Below are 15122 nucleotides of genomic sequence, written 5' to 3'. Positions count from 1 at the left end.
CAGGTATAAACTTACAAACTACAGTCTAGACAAATAGATACGCACATGTGTACAATTACTTACATAAACAAAAGGATCTTATTGTGCTGAAGCTCACCTGCCCTAAAGGAGGAACTACAAAGGCCCCAAAATGGAGTTTAAAGACTCCTGATGAGCCCAAGGTCCTACAGTATGGATATAGGTGCTCCTTACATGGGTCAGTTCTACATCTGGCCTGCATCTGGCCCATATAAATAGTAAATGGCCTGTATTTGTATAGCGCTTTTCTAGTCCCTAAGGACCGCAAAGCGCTTTACACAACCAGTCATCCACCCATTCACACACTGGTGATGGCAGCTACATTGTAGCCACAGCCACCCTGGGGCGCACTGACAGAGGCGAGGCTGCCACACACTGGTGCCACCGGGCCCTCTGACCACCACCAGTAGGCAACGGGTGAAGTGTCTCGCCCAAGGACACAACGCTCGAACCAGCAACCTTCCGATTACAAGACGAACTCCCAACTCTTGAGCCACGATCGCCCTATAACACTTTTACATAACCCATGTAAAGCCTTCCTCATTGCTTTTGGCCTGTGCCTGGCCTGGATACAGGACTTGCGAGTGCTGTGCCAAAAGAAGTCCAGATCAGGTCCCCATGTGTCTTCTATCTGGGTCCATACACAAACCTTTGCACACAATCGTGTTTGTCGCTAGTATCTTCACAATTTATTTATTTATTTGGTGTGTGTGTGTGTGTGGCGGCGGCATATTGTGATGCTCCTCTTCCTCTTTAATGCTACAGTTATTATTATTACAGGTATTACAGACCTAGCAGTGAGGTCTGGGGTTGATAAGCTGAAGTACTGTAGAAGTACCAGAAACTACAGTTCCTCTTGGGGCCACTTCAGGCTGTCTCCAAAAACAGTCAGTCGGCTTAGACTGACGTGACACTAACTGATTGACACCCTCTCATCCAGAAATCATCACTTCTGCCTTAAATAAAATCATAGTTTGAGTCCAGAAAGCTTTGATATACAGTGCTCCCTCGCTGTAACGCAGTTCACCTTTCGCTGTTTCGCTGATTTTTTTGGTGCTATTTTGCATCCTTTTTTTTTAAACAACACATTGTGTTCTGCGTCCTGATTGGCTGTAGACCATTGTAATCAATCTCGTGCCGTGTCTGCTGTACAGTACAGAACGTGTTCAGTTTGTCAAATTTACATAAATCTTTGATCCTAGCAGTGTGACTCTGCTGTACTGTAAGTTTGTACGTTTTCTCCCCAACAAACACAACAATGTCGACGAAAACATTTTGCACTGTCAAAGGCTTCTGCGGTAGATGCTAACCATCGCACAAAAAGACATGCTAAAGGAAGGTAGAAGTGCATTTTCCGGACTATAAGGCGCATTAAGTGAAACCAAACAGTCAGATAAGTCAAACTTTACTCAGCTCATTCTTCTTGCTTCCTCCACTTCTGTACCATTGATTCATTATGTTGAATTCTCTGCAGCTGCTCTATTCCCATGTTCTGGACCTGAAAACAGGGTTTGATCTTTGGCTTCATTCTATAATACTGGGCTTTTTTTTCTATGAAGGTTTGAACTTCTCCTCCACATCGAAAGGAGCCAGCTGAGGTGGTTCGGGCATCTGACAAGGATGCCTCCTGGGCACCTCCTGGGTGAGGTGTTCCAGGCATGTCCCACCGGGAGGAGGCCCCGCGGCAGACCCAGGACAGATTATATTTCTCGGCTGGCCTGTGAACGCCTTGGTGTTAAGTTGGTGGAGGTGGCTGGGGAGAGGGAGGTCTGGGCTTCTCTGCTTAGGCTGCTGCCCCCACGACCCGGCCCCGGATAAACCGGAAGAAGATGGATGGATGGTTTGAACTTTGTGTTTAAACAAGAGAGAAAAGTGTGAAAATGTTCATGTTGGTCTGAGAAAAGTGTATAAAGTGAGTAGTGAGGGGTTTCACAGCTTTAAAACATCTATAATCATTGTAAAAAATAAAGTTGGCTGTTTTGGGGATTTCACCTATCGTGGGTTATTTTTAGAACATAACTCCCGCGATAAACGAGGGACGACTGTACAGTATTTTTTTAGAGCTTACTTTCGATTAGGGCTTTGCACGGCCCCTTAGAATCAATGCTTGAGGACCAAGCATGTCATGATCATGTTCATTAGGGTTCACATTGCCATACTGTATATCCTCTACATTTACAGTTTGCATTGGTACTTCGTGATTCGTGACATTTTTTAAAATACATCTATTTAAATATTTAAGCTTTACATCACAGTCAAAAGCCAAAAAGTACACATGTGACTAACTAAATAAAAGCACAGTATGAATGTGCACAGAAAGCTCCACACACAAACCTCCTCCCCTAATCAAGTAAGCACTCAGTCTCTCTCCATGGTACAGCTGTACATGACATGCATTTAGAATCTCCTTAAACCTGCACAAAGTTTAGAAGTAATGCTTTTATCATGGAAAATCCATTTGAGCAACAATTTGATCCCAGTGTTGACATAACACAGAGGGAACTAATCCTCAGACAGACAGCCTGAGAGGCTTCTCACTCCACTCGACTGTGGTTGGCTGCCTAACTGGAAAGCAGCCAATCAGCGAACCCAAAGAAAGTGTAAAGCTTCACCATGGCTGAGTCGGCTCTCTGAGCCTTAGAGGCCCTGCATGTGATGTCGGCGTCATCGGAGTGAGAGGACTAAAAATAATTTTACACTGAGGGCGTTTGGAAACACACGGTGTGTTACAGAAAGACATTAAAGCCAGAGAGATGGCTCTATTTGAATTGCACTCATTTAAATTCTGCTACGCTGATTCACTACAACTGAATCTAATTCACTAAATGAATGACTCACATCATTTGTAAGACACAATACGATTTGATGGAGTGCATCAAAACACAAGAGCACCAGTGTCTACGGCTGCCTTATTTCACAGCACTAATGACTGTCAGGCCACTTTAAACCATTCGACACAACCCGACTCCTCTGCCTTGTTTTCTTTCATCTTTTCTGAATGACACAGCTACTGTGAGTTACAGGTGCCGACAAACAGACAGCTGATCTTACCCTGATCGTACTAAGTGGCAGCATTACTTACAGAAGTCAAGTGGTAAGAGCTAGCGATTAGCACTATGACCGCCTGCTTAACATTGTGTTGGTCCCCTTTTTGCTGCTAAAATAGCACTGTCCCATTGAGGCATTGACTCCACTAGACCCCTGTAGGTGTGCTGTGGTATCTGACACCACGATGTTAGCAACAGAGTCCTGTAAGCTGTGAGGTGGGGCCCCCGTGGACTTGTTTGTCCAGCACATCCCTGAGATGCTTGAATGGATTGAGGGAAATCTGGAGTCCAAATCAACACCTCGCTGTGCTCCTCAAAGCTTCCTGAACACTTTTGCTTTCTGACAGGTTGCATTATCCAGCTGAATACTGTTTCCATGAAAGGGTGCACATGGTCTGCAAAAAAGCTTAGCTAGGCGGTACGAGCTGAAGTAACATCCACAATGATGAAGGTTTCCCAGCTGAACATCGCCCAAAGCATCACACTGCATTGGCCAGCTTGCCTTCCTCCAACACAACAAACAACACACACCCAGCCATCCACGTGATGAAGTGATTCATCAGATGAGGCCGATCTTCTTCCATTGTGCTGGGGTCCAGTTCCGATGCTCGCTTGCCCATTGCTGGCACTTTGGGCAGTGGACAGGAGTCAGGATGGGCAGCCTGACTGGTCTGCATCTATTCAGCCCCATTCGCAACAAACTGTGATGCACTGTGTATTCTATATATGCTTCAGTAGATGTTGGATCAGACCATATGGGAAAGCTTTTGATCCCTGTGTACATCAGTGAGCCTTGGCTGCCCATGTCCCTGTCTCTGGTTCACCTCATTTCCTTCCTTGGACTACTTTTGATAGATGCTGACCACTGCAGGCCAGGAACACGCCACAGGAGTGGCAGCATCGGAGATACTCTGACTTCGTTATTGAGCCGGCACAGTTCAGCCTTAGTCAAACTCTCTCAAATCCTTACATTTACCAGTTTTTCCTGCTTTTAAAGACAAAATGTTCACTTCTTAAATGCACCCACTAACAGATTCCACGAAGAAGAGATAATCAGTGTTATTCCTAATGTTTCACTAATTTCTCATTTTTAATGTTCTTAATTTTATACTTACTGTACTGCTAATGTTTAGAGCATCATTTTGGAGCTCTGGCTTCTTTTGAAAATAATGGCTTCTTTTGGCATCAAAAGAAGAATAATTTTGTTATCTATATATTCTTTTTCAAGATGATGTCTTCAAATAAATGATGATGTCATTTATTTGAACTGTTCTTTTCCAGTTTGACTGTCCAGGGTACGGATGATCTGATATCGTCGTGTTGGTGTTGTTCCCAGATCATCATGAAAATGTTGTTCCAGGTTCAACATTGCAAGTGACCAATCACATTGTTGTGACGTTATTCTTTTGCGCACCAACCCATTCGTGCATTTATGAAATTCCAATGTTGCAAGGACAATATCAATTCTGCTTAGCGTTTATTAAAGGGTTAGGGTCAGGGTTACGGTCCGTTGATCGGCGGACAAAGGCGGTTTGTCGCAGCTTAAGTACAGTTTTTCGTTTTATGCCGGTTTTTCCCGAAGTCGCAAAAGTATGACATCACAACATTCTGATTGGTTACTTGCAATGTTGATCCTGGAACAACCTTTAGTATGATGATCTGGGAACAACACCAACACGAGGATATCAGATCGTGCTCCAGGGTACATCTTTAATCTTTTAAAAAATAAAACAAGAATTAGGCCCACAAGTTTGAACTTATTTGGACTTTTTTCTAATCCAAGTAAACGCACATTTTCAAATGTATACGTACATTATTATTTGGTTTAATGCCCCTTAGAAACCTGCCCCTCAAATATATGTTTTTGGTAGTCATCAACTAGCTTCTGCATTATTTTGGCTGGATATTTAATGACCCTTGTTGGCAGAATTGGTATATAAAAATTGTTGTTTTCCTGGCACAGATCTGGCGTTTAAGCACAGCCCACAAATTTAAAATAGGGTTGAGTTTGGGGCATTGGGAAGGCCATTCCAGAAACTCAATGGGCCCTTTCTAAACAGGTGCAGACCATCGGTTCAAAGAATTGTACGTAAAGACAAAATTGATTAGGATGTTCAGGAACAAACCAGAAACCAACAAGATCAAGCCTACCAAGAGCTGGAAACTGCTGGAAGGCCAGTGTCGCTGTCCACAGTCCACTGGCGTTCCAGCTGTTTACGCTACCACGGACTAAGAAAGAGTGTCGACCAAAGAAAAAGTCCATGCTTATGAAATTAATAACTTCAGGTTCAACTGAAATTTGCAGTTGTCCACATGGACAAGCCAAAAGCCTTAAGACGAGACAAAGACTGAGCTATTCAACCACAATGACAAGAGATATGTTCAGAAGAATAAAGGTTAGGCTTTCAAACCATGGATAGAATAATGAAGTGTTGTGTTTTCGAACTTCAGAGCTGCCTCCTGATGAAATCAAAAGGATTTTGAAATCTTTCCCACATTCTGCTGCAGCCAGGTTTGACAGAGAAACACTAAATCTCTTAAAAGCAACAAATTACTGCAATTCAGATTAGCACAATAGCTAAATTAGAGTATCGCCTGGGGTTGTCGAGTGGCAAACACTGTGTGGAAAATGCTGTGATGTAAATGAACCATCAGAGGGAGCCAGAAAGCAGCGTGTGCCAGGTGAAACCAGGCTCGGTTGACGCCTCTAGCAATATAACCATAAACCTGATGTTTGACAGACGTTTACCCAGGGTCCCCCTGTGGTGTGGGATCGGTCTTCTCCCAGCTCTGTTTCTCTTGTACACTGTGCTCTGCATGTGTCCAGAACCCATCCACAGAAATCACAGTGACTGGGAGTTCAGCCAGTCCCTGCAGGTCAGTGTCAACTCAATTACTGCACAGTTTGTCACAGATGTTGCTATGGCTAAAAAGCTCAAACCCCTCCATTGCCATCCTTTCACTGCGAGCCGCTGAGCTAAATTTAACCTGTGGCATCACCAACCCCACCCGGCCCCAGCTCAGCTCTGCATCAGCACATTTACCACTCTGACCAAAGCTCCTTTTCTATGTTACAGCTTGAGAAGCTTTCCTACTTACAACAGCTTTTTTTAAAAGCACGAACACTTGTGCAATCATAATAAAACAATTATTCAAACTGAGAAAATCAAAGAATTGATATGTTTAGGGTTATGGTTACCACCTATGATGATGTGGTCATGAGGAGTTATATTTCCCAGTAATGGTGAGAGAAAGTAGTGTTTTTTTGATTTTGTTAAGAACCATGGTGACAGAGTGCTGAGGATTGCCATGAACATGCACCTCTGCAGTGACTGTTTTACATTTCAATACATTATTAACAAGCTAGCTAGCTCCAAATATGTTAGCTTTTCGCTCAGAAAAAAACCAAGATGGCTACACGTAAAAAGCTAAACTCAAAACTGTAGTCGGTGATAGGGCAGCGCAATATGGCAAAAAATATTTGTCACGATATATATTTGAAAACTTGCGATAACAATATAACTGACGATATAATTGACGCGAGTACTTTACAACTCCACAACTTTATTAGTGCAACCACCCCCCCCCCCCCCCCCAAAACATTGATTTATTTTCACTTAAACAAACTGCTGTTTATATTAGTTTAGTTCATTAGTTAGTTCCCCCCAACGTTTGCAACTTGTGTCATAAGGCATGCAGCTAGGGCTGCACGATTTTGCATAAAATTAGAATCACAATTTTTTGGCTTAGAATTGAGATCACGATTCTCTCACGATTTTCTTTTCCAATATAAATATTTATTGCGCTTATTAACTGCACATCAACTTCATAACAGTTGAGACTGAACATAAAAACAATAAATAAACATAAAAACAACAAATGTCTCACGTTTTGTCGTTGCTGCAAAATGTTGTACTGCTTGAAATTGCGTCTCCACCGTTGCTCGACACTGCGTGTATAGAGCAGGTAGTGCAACAATAGAAAAATAGTTGCGGGACGGCACTGTGTAGCGTTTGTCTAGGGTGTTGATCATTTTCCTAAATCCCTCGTTTTGCACAGTGTTGATGGAGCCATATCTTTGGTCAGGTGATAAGTAATAGCCTCCGTAATTTCTTTGTGCCTGCGGGAGGTCGACGTGTATAGGGAAGCGCTGTATAAGGTTCCCGTTATTGATGTTTGGGTGGTTGACCGGGACGGATTTTCTCCTGTCACTTTCTCGTCATCCCTGACGTGCTCTCCGTTGTTTTTTTCTGCTAATTTTAGCATCACGCGGCACAGCTTCTGTATCACGTGGTATAAGGCTCCGCCCTTGTCATTTGTTGAGCAGGAAGAGTGAGCGCTTGTTTTCATGCAGATTACGTCCCGGATCAAAATGCAGTACAATCGTCGTCGTCTTTTTTTTTTTAATAGTTGTCATTTGGTAATGAGATCGCACACAAGTATGAATCGAGATCGCGATTTTCTAACGATTAATCGTGCAGCCCTACATGCAGCTATTTAAAGCTACGCCGATTATTTGTTGAGTCAGCTTCTTTGGTCTCACCACCACGCTAGTTGAAGCGGACGCCTCTTCACGTGCTTTAACAGCTTTGTTGTACTCCAACAAGCGCTTCTGCTTCAAATGATGAAATAGGTTCATCGTCTCCTCCCTTCGTCACGACGGCCCGCTTGCATGTTCTACAAAAAATTGTGCTTTGTTGGGTATCTGACGGCTGAAAACCAACCCAGTTCCACACCACTGAGGTTGCAACATTTTTACAAACCAGTTCTGGTTCATCCGTTACATTTAACGATCTGCTTTCACCCTTCTCATTCTCTGTTGCTGCCATGCTTTTTCTGCCATGTGCGTATGAAAGCAAAGCCACTGCGCGTTTTACCCATATTCTATCGCGATATTTCATTTTCTTATCTTTGCCTTACATTGTACCGGTATTACCGTGAACGGTATAATATGGCCCAGCCCTAGTCAGCGACTCGATAGATAACATTTAGGTGGCTACACCGGTCGTTCATATGAAAGTCCATGGTCAAGACTTTTTACTGTAGACCTGAAGCCTGATTTTGCTTCCTGGATAAAAGAATGATTTCCAGTTTCTTGCTCAGACTGAAGAATAGGTGGATCATTAAATTCCCAAAGCCGAGGTATCTGGATCACTAAAACTCAGCCTGTACATGTAGTACATAACCTGTACTACATGTGTACAGTGGATGGCTTTCTTCTCAGTCCATTGAAGACTAATCAAGAGGAAAGCATGTAATGAATCATGTCCGTTTAGTTTTTAATGGCTGCTTTTAATGTTAGTTTCCACTGCAGTCACAATCAATATCTGTGGTCTTCGTTCTCCGAGACATCGCACCGCAGGCATAAACATATTATTACACAACATGTTATTAATGCACTTTGCCAGCATACTCACATCCACCCACACACATACACGCTTCTTGTCCTCCACACATGCAGAAATGTGCTGCACACAAAGCAAACACAAGAAGACGTTTGAATTTTTGTCCTTTTGTGTTTTTGTTAAGCCCAAAATGAACCATGTGAGAACACACAAGTGACGATGTAAACTCACCGTAGCATACTTCAAGATGATATCAGCTCGTTCTTCTGCGATTAGACTCTCGATGTCTTTCTTCATGTCAATATCTACGGAAAAAAGGAAGAGCAAGATTTGCATAAACTAGAGAAAACAACAAGTGACGATGAAAAAATAACACGGCTAGATGTGACTAACAGCACGATGAGCTGACCTGAAGCATGCTTTGGTTTTAAAGGGAATAAACACATCAGTAGATGGTTGCCTTGGATTTAGTAGAACAATATCATTTTTTGCAGTCTGAAATATTGAAAATTGACGATCTAGTAAAACTCCAAACAGCACAAATTCTATTCAAAGCAAAAAATAAAGAACTGCCAGGTAATATTCAGAGTATGTTTTTTTTGAAAGAAGGAAGTTATAATTTAAGGGATTTTTGTAACTTCAAAACAATGAAGGTACGTACTACAAGAAAAGGCTTTTGTGTTTCTGTTCATGGAGTGAAACTATGGAACAGTCTGAATATGGAATTAAAGCAACGTCCAAACATAAAACTGTTCAAAAAGAGTTATAAAAATATGATCTTCTCAAACTATAAAGAAAAGGAAAATATTTAAATTAAGTGAATGTCTCTATTTAAAAAACAAACAAAAAAAACCTCATGATGTGATATTATAGTATATAGTATATCAGAAATCTGTTCACTGTTTTTATTACAAATTATATCAGTAAGGAAGCTGACTAAATATTAACTGAGAATTTATGGCAAAGGGGTGGGATTAAATAAGTGTTTACTTCTTCCCTTTCAACATGTAAATTAATCAGAACGTTTTTTTTTGTATGTAATTTGTATAGTATTTTTTTTTCTTTCTTATTTTCTTTTCTAAATATACTTGTATATTGTTCACATGTTGAAATAAATTACCAATCAAATCAAATCAAATAGTGGGGCTTTAAAATATCAGCTGCAAAATTGCACTAGAAACGTGCTAAAGCAGCGGTCCCCAACCTTTTTTGCACCACGGAGTTGCGGATGAATACACTAAAATAAAACCAGTACCAGAAAAAAGAAGATTTATTCATAACACAGGAAAAGACCCAGGGAAACAGAGTTAACGATAAAAATGCTAAAATAATCATAAAAACAGATAAAACCCCTGAAAACCGTACATTTCTCAAGTCTCGTGGCCTGGTACCGGTCCGTGAGTTGTTTGGTACCGGTCCCTGGCCCGGGGGTTGGGGAACGCTGGTCTGTAGGACTGAACGAGCTCGGTAAAGTAGAAAACTGTAGTTTTTATCCCTGCGGATCTGAACTCAGGAAATATCCTGTACCAAAGCAAGGCCAATAAAATCTGGGACGTGGTAATTGATTTAGTGATCTGAAAGCAGGTTCTGGTGAGTGTACTGTGCATTTGTCTGTCAGCTGGATTGAAGAGCTGTGTGAAGGTGTAAAAGTATAAGTGCTCATATACAGGCGCACCAAGGTCCTGTGACATGACAAGGCCTGTTTAAAGAGCAATACATACTCTTCTAACTTATACAGCCTCTAGTACTAATAAGTAATAGTAATAAGAAAACAATACAGTACATTTCATAATTTGATTTAAATCCAATAAACGGAAGCCACCGAGAAAATGTTCCCTCTCTGTTTCATGAAACTGAGCATAACAAAGTCACGCTTATCTGCAGGTCAGTGATTTATGGCCCCCGTCAAATGATTTAGGAAGTAATAAAAGTTAATGGCAGTTATCATTTTGATGACTGTCATAAAATTATGATATTTCATAACTCAGTAATAATCAATAATCCAATGCCCAAAAATATGTGATCATGAAAATATGGCGATAGGGCTGCTCAATTAATCGAATTTTAATCACGATTACGATCTGGGCTTTCAACGATCATTAAAAATGACTGAGCCGATTATTAGCCCCTCCCTCGTGCTTTACTCTCGCGCTGTTCCGTGTGGCAAATCGAGCGCACCTCTCTGCATTTCGAACACGTGTCACAACAATTAAGAGCAGCGGTCTCCAACCTTTTTTGCGCCACGGACCGGTTTATGCCCAACAATATTTTCACGGACCGGCCTTTAAGGTGTCGCGGATAAATACAACAAAATAAAACTAGTACCGGTACCAAAAAAAAGAAGATTTATTCATAACACACGTGAAAAGACCCAGGAAAACCGAGTTAACGATAAAAACGATAACAAAATAACGCTGAAAACCGATAAAAACCCTGAAAACTATACATTTCACACCTGAGCCTCAACTCTCGCGGCCCGGTACCAAACGACTCACGGACCGGTACCGGGGGGTTGGGGACCACTGATTAAGAGGAGCCGAGGGAAGCTCGGAAAGCTAAGCAGAAGTTATTTGGAGAGGAGAGTGACTGCTGTTGGTTGAAAAGAGGTAAAAAAACTTCAGTGGTGTGGAAACATTATGGGTTCAGAGTCAGACGTGGATCAAGTAGACACAGTGTGTAAACTTTGCTACAGTGTCGTAGCTGCACCACAGAGCAACACTGCAAAGTTCACTAAACATAGATGTTTACATTTTTCATTTATTTTTATATTGCAAACATTTGCACTGTTATCAGTATTTGCACTATTTTATATTATTTTTGACAATCTTTAAAGTCATTATTCAACACATTGTTATTGTTAAATAAATATCGTCAAATAATCGAGATTATCATTTTTGCCATAATCGAGCAGCCCTATCTGGCAATGGATGAGGATGATGAAGACGTGGTTTGAGACAGAAACGAAAACTGTGGAATATTCATATTTTTGTGCTGTTGTCATTTTAAGCCAAAAAGTATATAACCTGTGTGTGTGCGTCTGTGAAACTGTGTTAAACCACAGTAAAAAGGTTGTTTTTGGTAAAGCCAGTGCTTTTGTAAGGATGGGGAGAGTTGGAGGCTGCGTGCCCCGATGGATACATTTTGTTTGTTTAATCCAAAAAAGTTAGACTTACAAACGCTCCGCCTCAGCGTGAGACGCTCGTACCGAAGCGAGAGTGATGTTTTATGTGGAAAAACGCCTGAATGTGGTGAGGAGACCAACAACACTGGTAAAGTTGTGGGGCAGCTGGTCAGGACTTTCTGCAGCATCTGCAAAGCTGTCTTGGTTGGTTTTAAAAAACGCGCTTTACTCGTCAGAAGGCCGTAAATTCAGCTCATTGGTCAGATCAAAACCGTCCTTAGTGGCTGAAGCGAGAGCCTGCCTTTCTAAAATTGCTTTATTGATCAATGGTTTTTCTCATTGGTAAAAGCTAGGGCTGCCACAAACGATTATTTTGATAGTCGACTAGTCACCGATTATTTTTGCGATTAGTCGACTAATCAGATCATCATCCATTTGACATAAAACGTACAGCTTATTGCACCAGCAGCAGCATCTGCTCTTATATAACTATCATTAGCTTACAGCTTTAAGTGTTTAAGGTATGTGCTAACTAAAAATAAAGACAAGATGATAGTTTATTAAATTTTAATGAAATTTGCAGATTGTTTCGGTGAAGTTTAATAAACTCCTTGCTATCTAAAATATAACAGGACACCGGAGTATATTCTCCAGCATCTCACACTTCTGATAATCAGCTGTCTGCTTGATGTTTGTTCAGCTGTGTAAAAATTATAACTTTAATCTCAGCCAAACCGATTTACTCAGGAACAAATAAAATACTAAAAAAGCCAAACAATAACATTTTTAAGTTATCTAAGTGACTTATATTTGTTTAACCTGAGTAGCGAAAGACGGCGGTGGGTTTGAAAACGGTTTTCCGGGAGTCCGGTGTTCTCACGGCTCTAGTTAGCCTAGCCCCCGGCTAGCTATCGAGCTAGTGGGTAACAGACGTCTCCGAAAACATCGGAGCGCTTTTGAAAATATGTGGTGTCTTGATAAACTGAGCAGATATTTGAGGTTTACACAGCTACATTCTCGCCTGAAAATATATTAAACGTTTATTTTGTGACCCAGAAAGAATAATAAGAGTAACATTAAAACTAACTAGCTGCCGCCATTGCTGGAAACTGAGCTGGGCTGCGCTATGAATTCTGGGACAGAGCTACTTCTTCTTCTTCGGGGTTTAACGGCAGCTGGCATCCTTGTACATGCAGTGCTGCCATCTTCTGTTTCAGTCCGTTATTACACTCTTAAATCCTACTACTTATTCCTGCGTCTTTTGTGATCTTACAAAGCTTCAAACGACGTGTCGACTATTAAATCAGTCGTCGACGATTTTGATAGTCGACGTAATCGTGACTAGTCGACTAATCGTGGCAGCCCTAGTAAAAGCCAAGGCCACTCTGTTTTAAATGGTTTCACTGGTGGATCGGGGAGGAGCTCCATCTCGGGGTCGCACCATGAATCAGAGAGAATTTCACCCACACTGACCAAACTGTGCAAAGTCACAGCTGACTCTCTCGGGGTCTCACGCTGAGGTGGAGCGTTTGTAAGTCTAACTTTGATTCTGATTTTTCTTTTTTGGATTAAAACCACAAATAAAATGTAATAAAGTTTCCTATCGGGGCATGCAGCCTCCAACTCCCCATCTTTACAAAAGCATCGGTTTTACTAAGAACAACCGAACAACACACACACACACACAGGACCCCCAAAACAGGCTCCTGCCAAGGTGACATTTTGTTGTCTAGAAAGTAACATTTTTGGCCTAAAAGAAAAGAAAAAACAACACAAAAATATGAATATTCCACAGTTTTGATCTTGAACCACATCCTCGGCCATCGCCATATTTTCATGACTATATACTTTTGGGCATCTGATTATTACTTTTGGCCTTCAGGCATCGCAACAACAAGGCCAGGTGCAACAAGAAGCATGCCTCGTTTTACTTCACTGCTCAATTAGCAATGTTAACCTGCTTTGTAATTACCAGTACGCCCTAGCATAATCTATTTGAGCCACTTTTAAAAAATGAACCTCACTCGGCTGAAGCTGGATTCTGACTGATGTTTCATCATCAAACAAAGCAGCAGAGGTATTAATCCAGCTTAATCTGCATCCTCTGTTTGGCTCTTCACCAGTGACAGACCTGGAGTGATGATCCGGACACATTGCAGGACAACGCAAATCATCTGGATTAGGGAAAACCCCGAAGCAGGATTATGCAGTGAAAATCTGTGTTTGTCAAAGCCTGAACAAAGAGAAACAAAGAGCCAAACGGCAGACGTGCAGAAGTGCGGACACGTAACACTGATGTAACGTAACACTCTTGGTTTAAAAAGCCCACAAAAAGGATCCACCTTAAGAGTGTAGCTCTGATATTTAGACAATGTCACACTGTAGTGTCACACTGTAGTGTCACACTGTAGCAACAGAATTGACTTTACTTTATATTTGAGTCCATTTGAGCTCCTTGTGTCCTGTTGAGTTTTTATAAACGAATGACACAGAGAGCAAACTGAGCGTCTGACTATGCAAAGTGAACTGAACGTATGTTTTTACCCAGTAGGTAACAGGATGCATCCTTTCTGCTGTGTTGCTGTTGTCTGAAGACAAATCTTTCCCATCTGTTCTAAGATGGTGGCGTGTAACCAAAAAAGGTTTAACGACTTTCATCTAGAAGCTACCGAGGAACGGGCACCGAAGCTTTAAATATGAGCTGTCCTCTGAAACATACGGCAGCGGCTGCATGTGGTCAGCGTACTAAATCACAGACGAGCTCTGGCAGGAGACGCAGCACAAAGGGTGGAGACCCAACCTAGGAGAGGGAACAGAGACGGCACCCTTTCACACTACCTGACTGATGAACATGTACTCTGCCTTTGCAGGCTGTGTTTTACTCTCAGAATACACGCTGAGCTTGATTTAATAAACCTCCGAGTGGAGACTTGGGAGCTGGACTTGAACCAAGTCTTTTACTGAAGTGGTTCATGGTCGGAGGGAGGATTGTTGAAAGTGGGAAATGAGTCACATTTTGCCCTCTGTGCATTTAAGTTACTGCAGGGGCATAAAGTGTTTGGTTGCATCGGCTCATTTTAATGTCATAAGCTCAGTTTCACTAATGAAACTAGCTGAGATTACTTTATCAGGATACGTACTGAATCAAAACATATTAACATATTAAGTCATATTCAATATTAAAGAAGTGGTGTGTTCATTTAATATCATGTGGAGGAGTTTAAACTCTTTTTTGTCAAATAGGATTGTTTTTTATTCTGACCTCCAAAACTTTAGAGAATATAATAAAATGACATATTCTGTAGGCGTGGGGGAAAAATGGATACTGTGTAGCATTGTGATATTTTGTTTGCTAATAATGTATCGATACAGGGACAGCAGAAATCGATATTTTGTTACAAAAAGGTTTTTGTGCTCTGACTTCAGAGCATGTTGATCCTTTTTCTGAGCAAGAATCCTGACATTCCTTCACTGTCCAAATGTGTTTAACTTGTTTTTGGCAGCAATAAACATGACAGTTTACTTATTTTAATTAAGTTTCAAACTTTTTTATTTAATGTAAAATTATATTTTGTTTTAATTGACTTTCAA

General features: G+C 41.3%; 1 protein-coding gene across 1 annotated transcript in view; it reads right to left on the bottom strand.

Annotated features, from left to right (window-relative positions):
- Positions 1–15122, bottom strand: part of LOC146525129 (USP6 N-terminal-like protein) — a 32293-nt gene that overhangs the window by 14540 nt on the left and 2631 nt on the right. The window contains exon 2 of the mRNA XM_085161788.1: positions 8642–8715. Within this exon, the coding sequence (XP_085017914.1) occupies positions 8642–8707 (66 nt within the window). The 5' untranslated portion in view covers positions 8708–8715. The remainder of the gene's footprint in view (positions 1–8641; positions 8716–15122) is intronic.

This window comes from Neolamprologus multifasciatus, chromosome 1 (assembly GCF_963576455.1).
Source record: "Neolamprologus multifasciatus chromosome 1, fNeoMul1.2, whole genome shotgun sequence".
Lineage (NCBI taxonomy): Eukaryota > Metazoa > Chordata > Actinopteri > Cichliformes > Cichlidae > Neolamprologus > Neolamprologus multifasciatus.
Note: the sequence above shows the minus strand (reverse complement) of the source record. Positions and strands in the feature narration are given on the sequence as shown.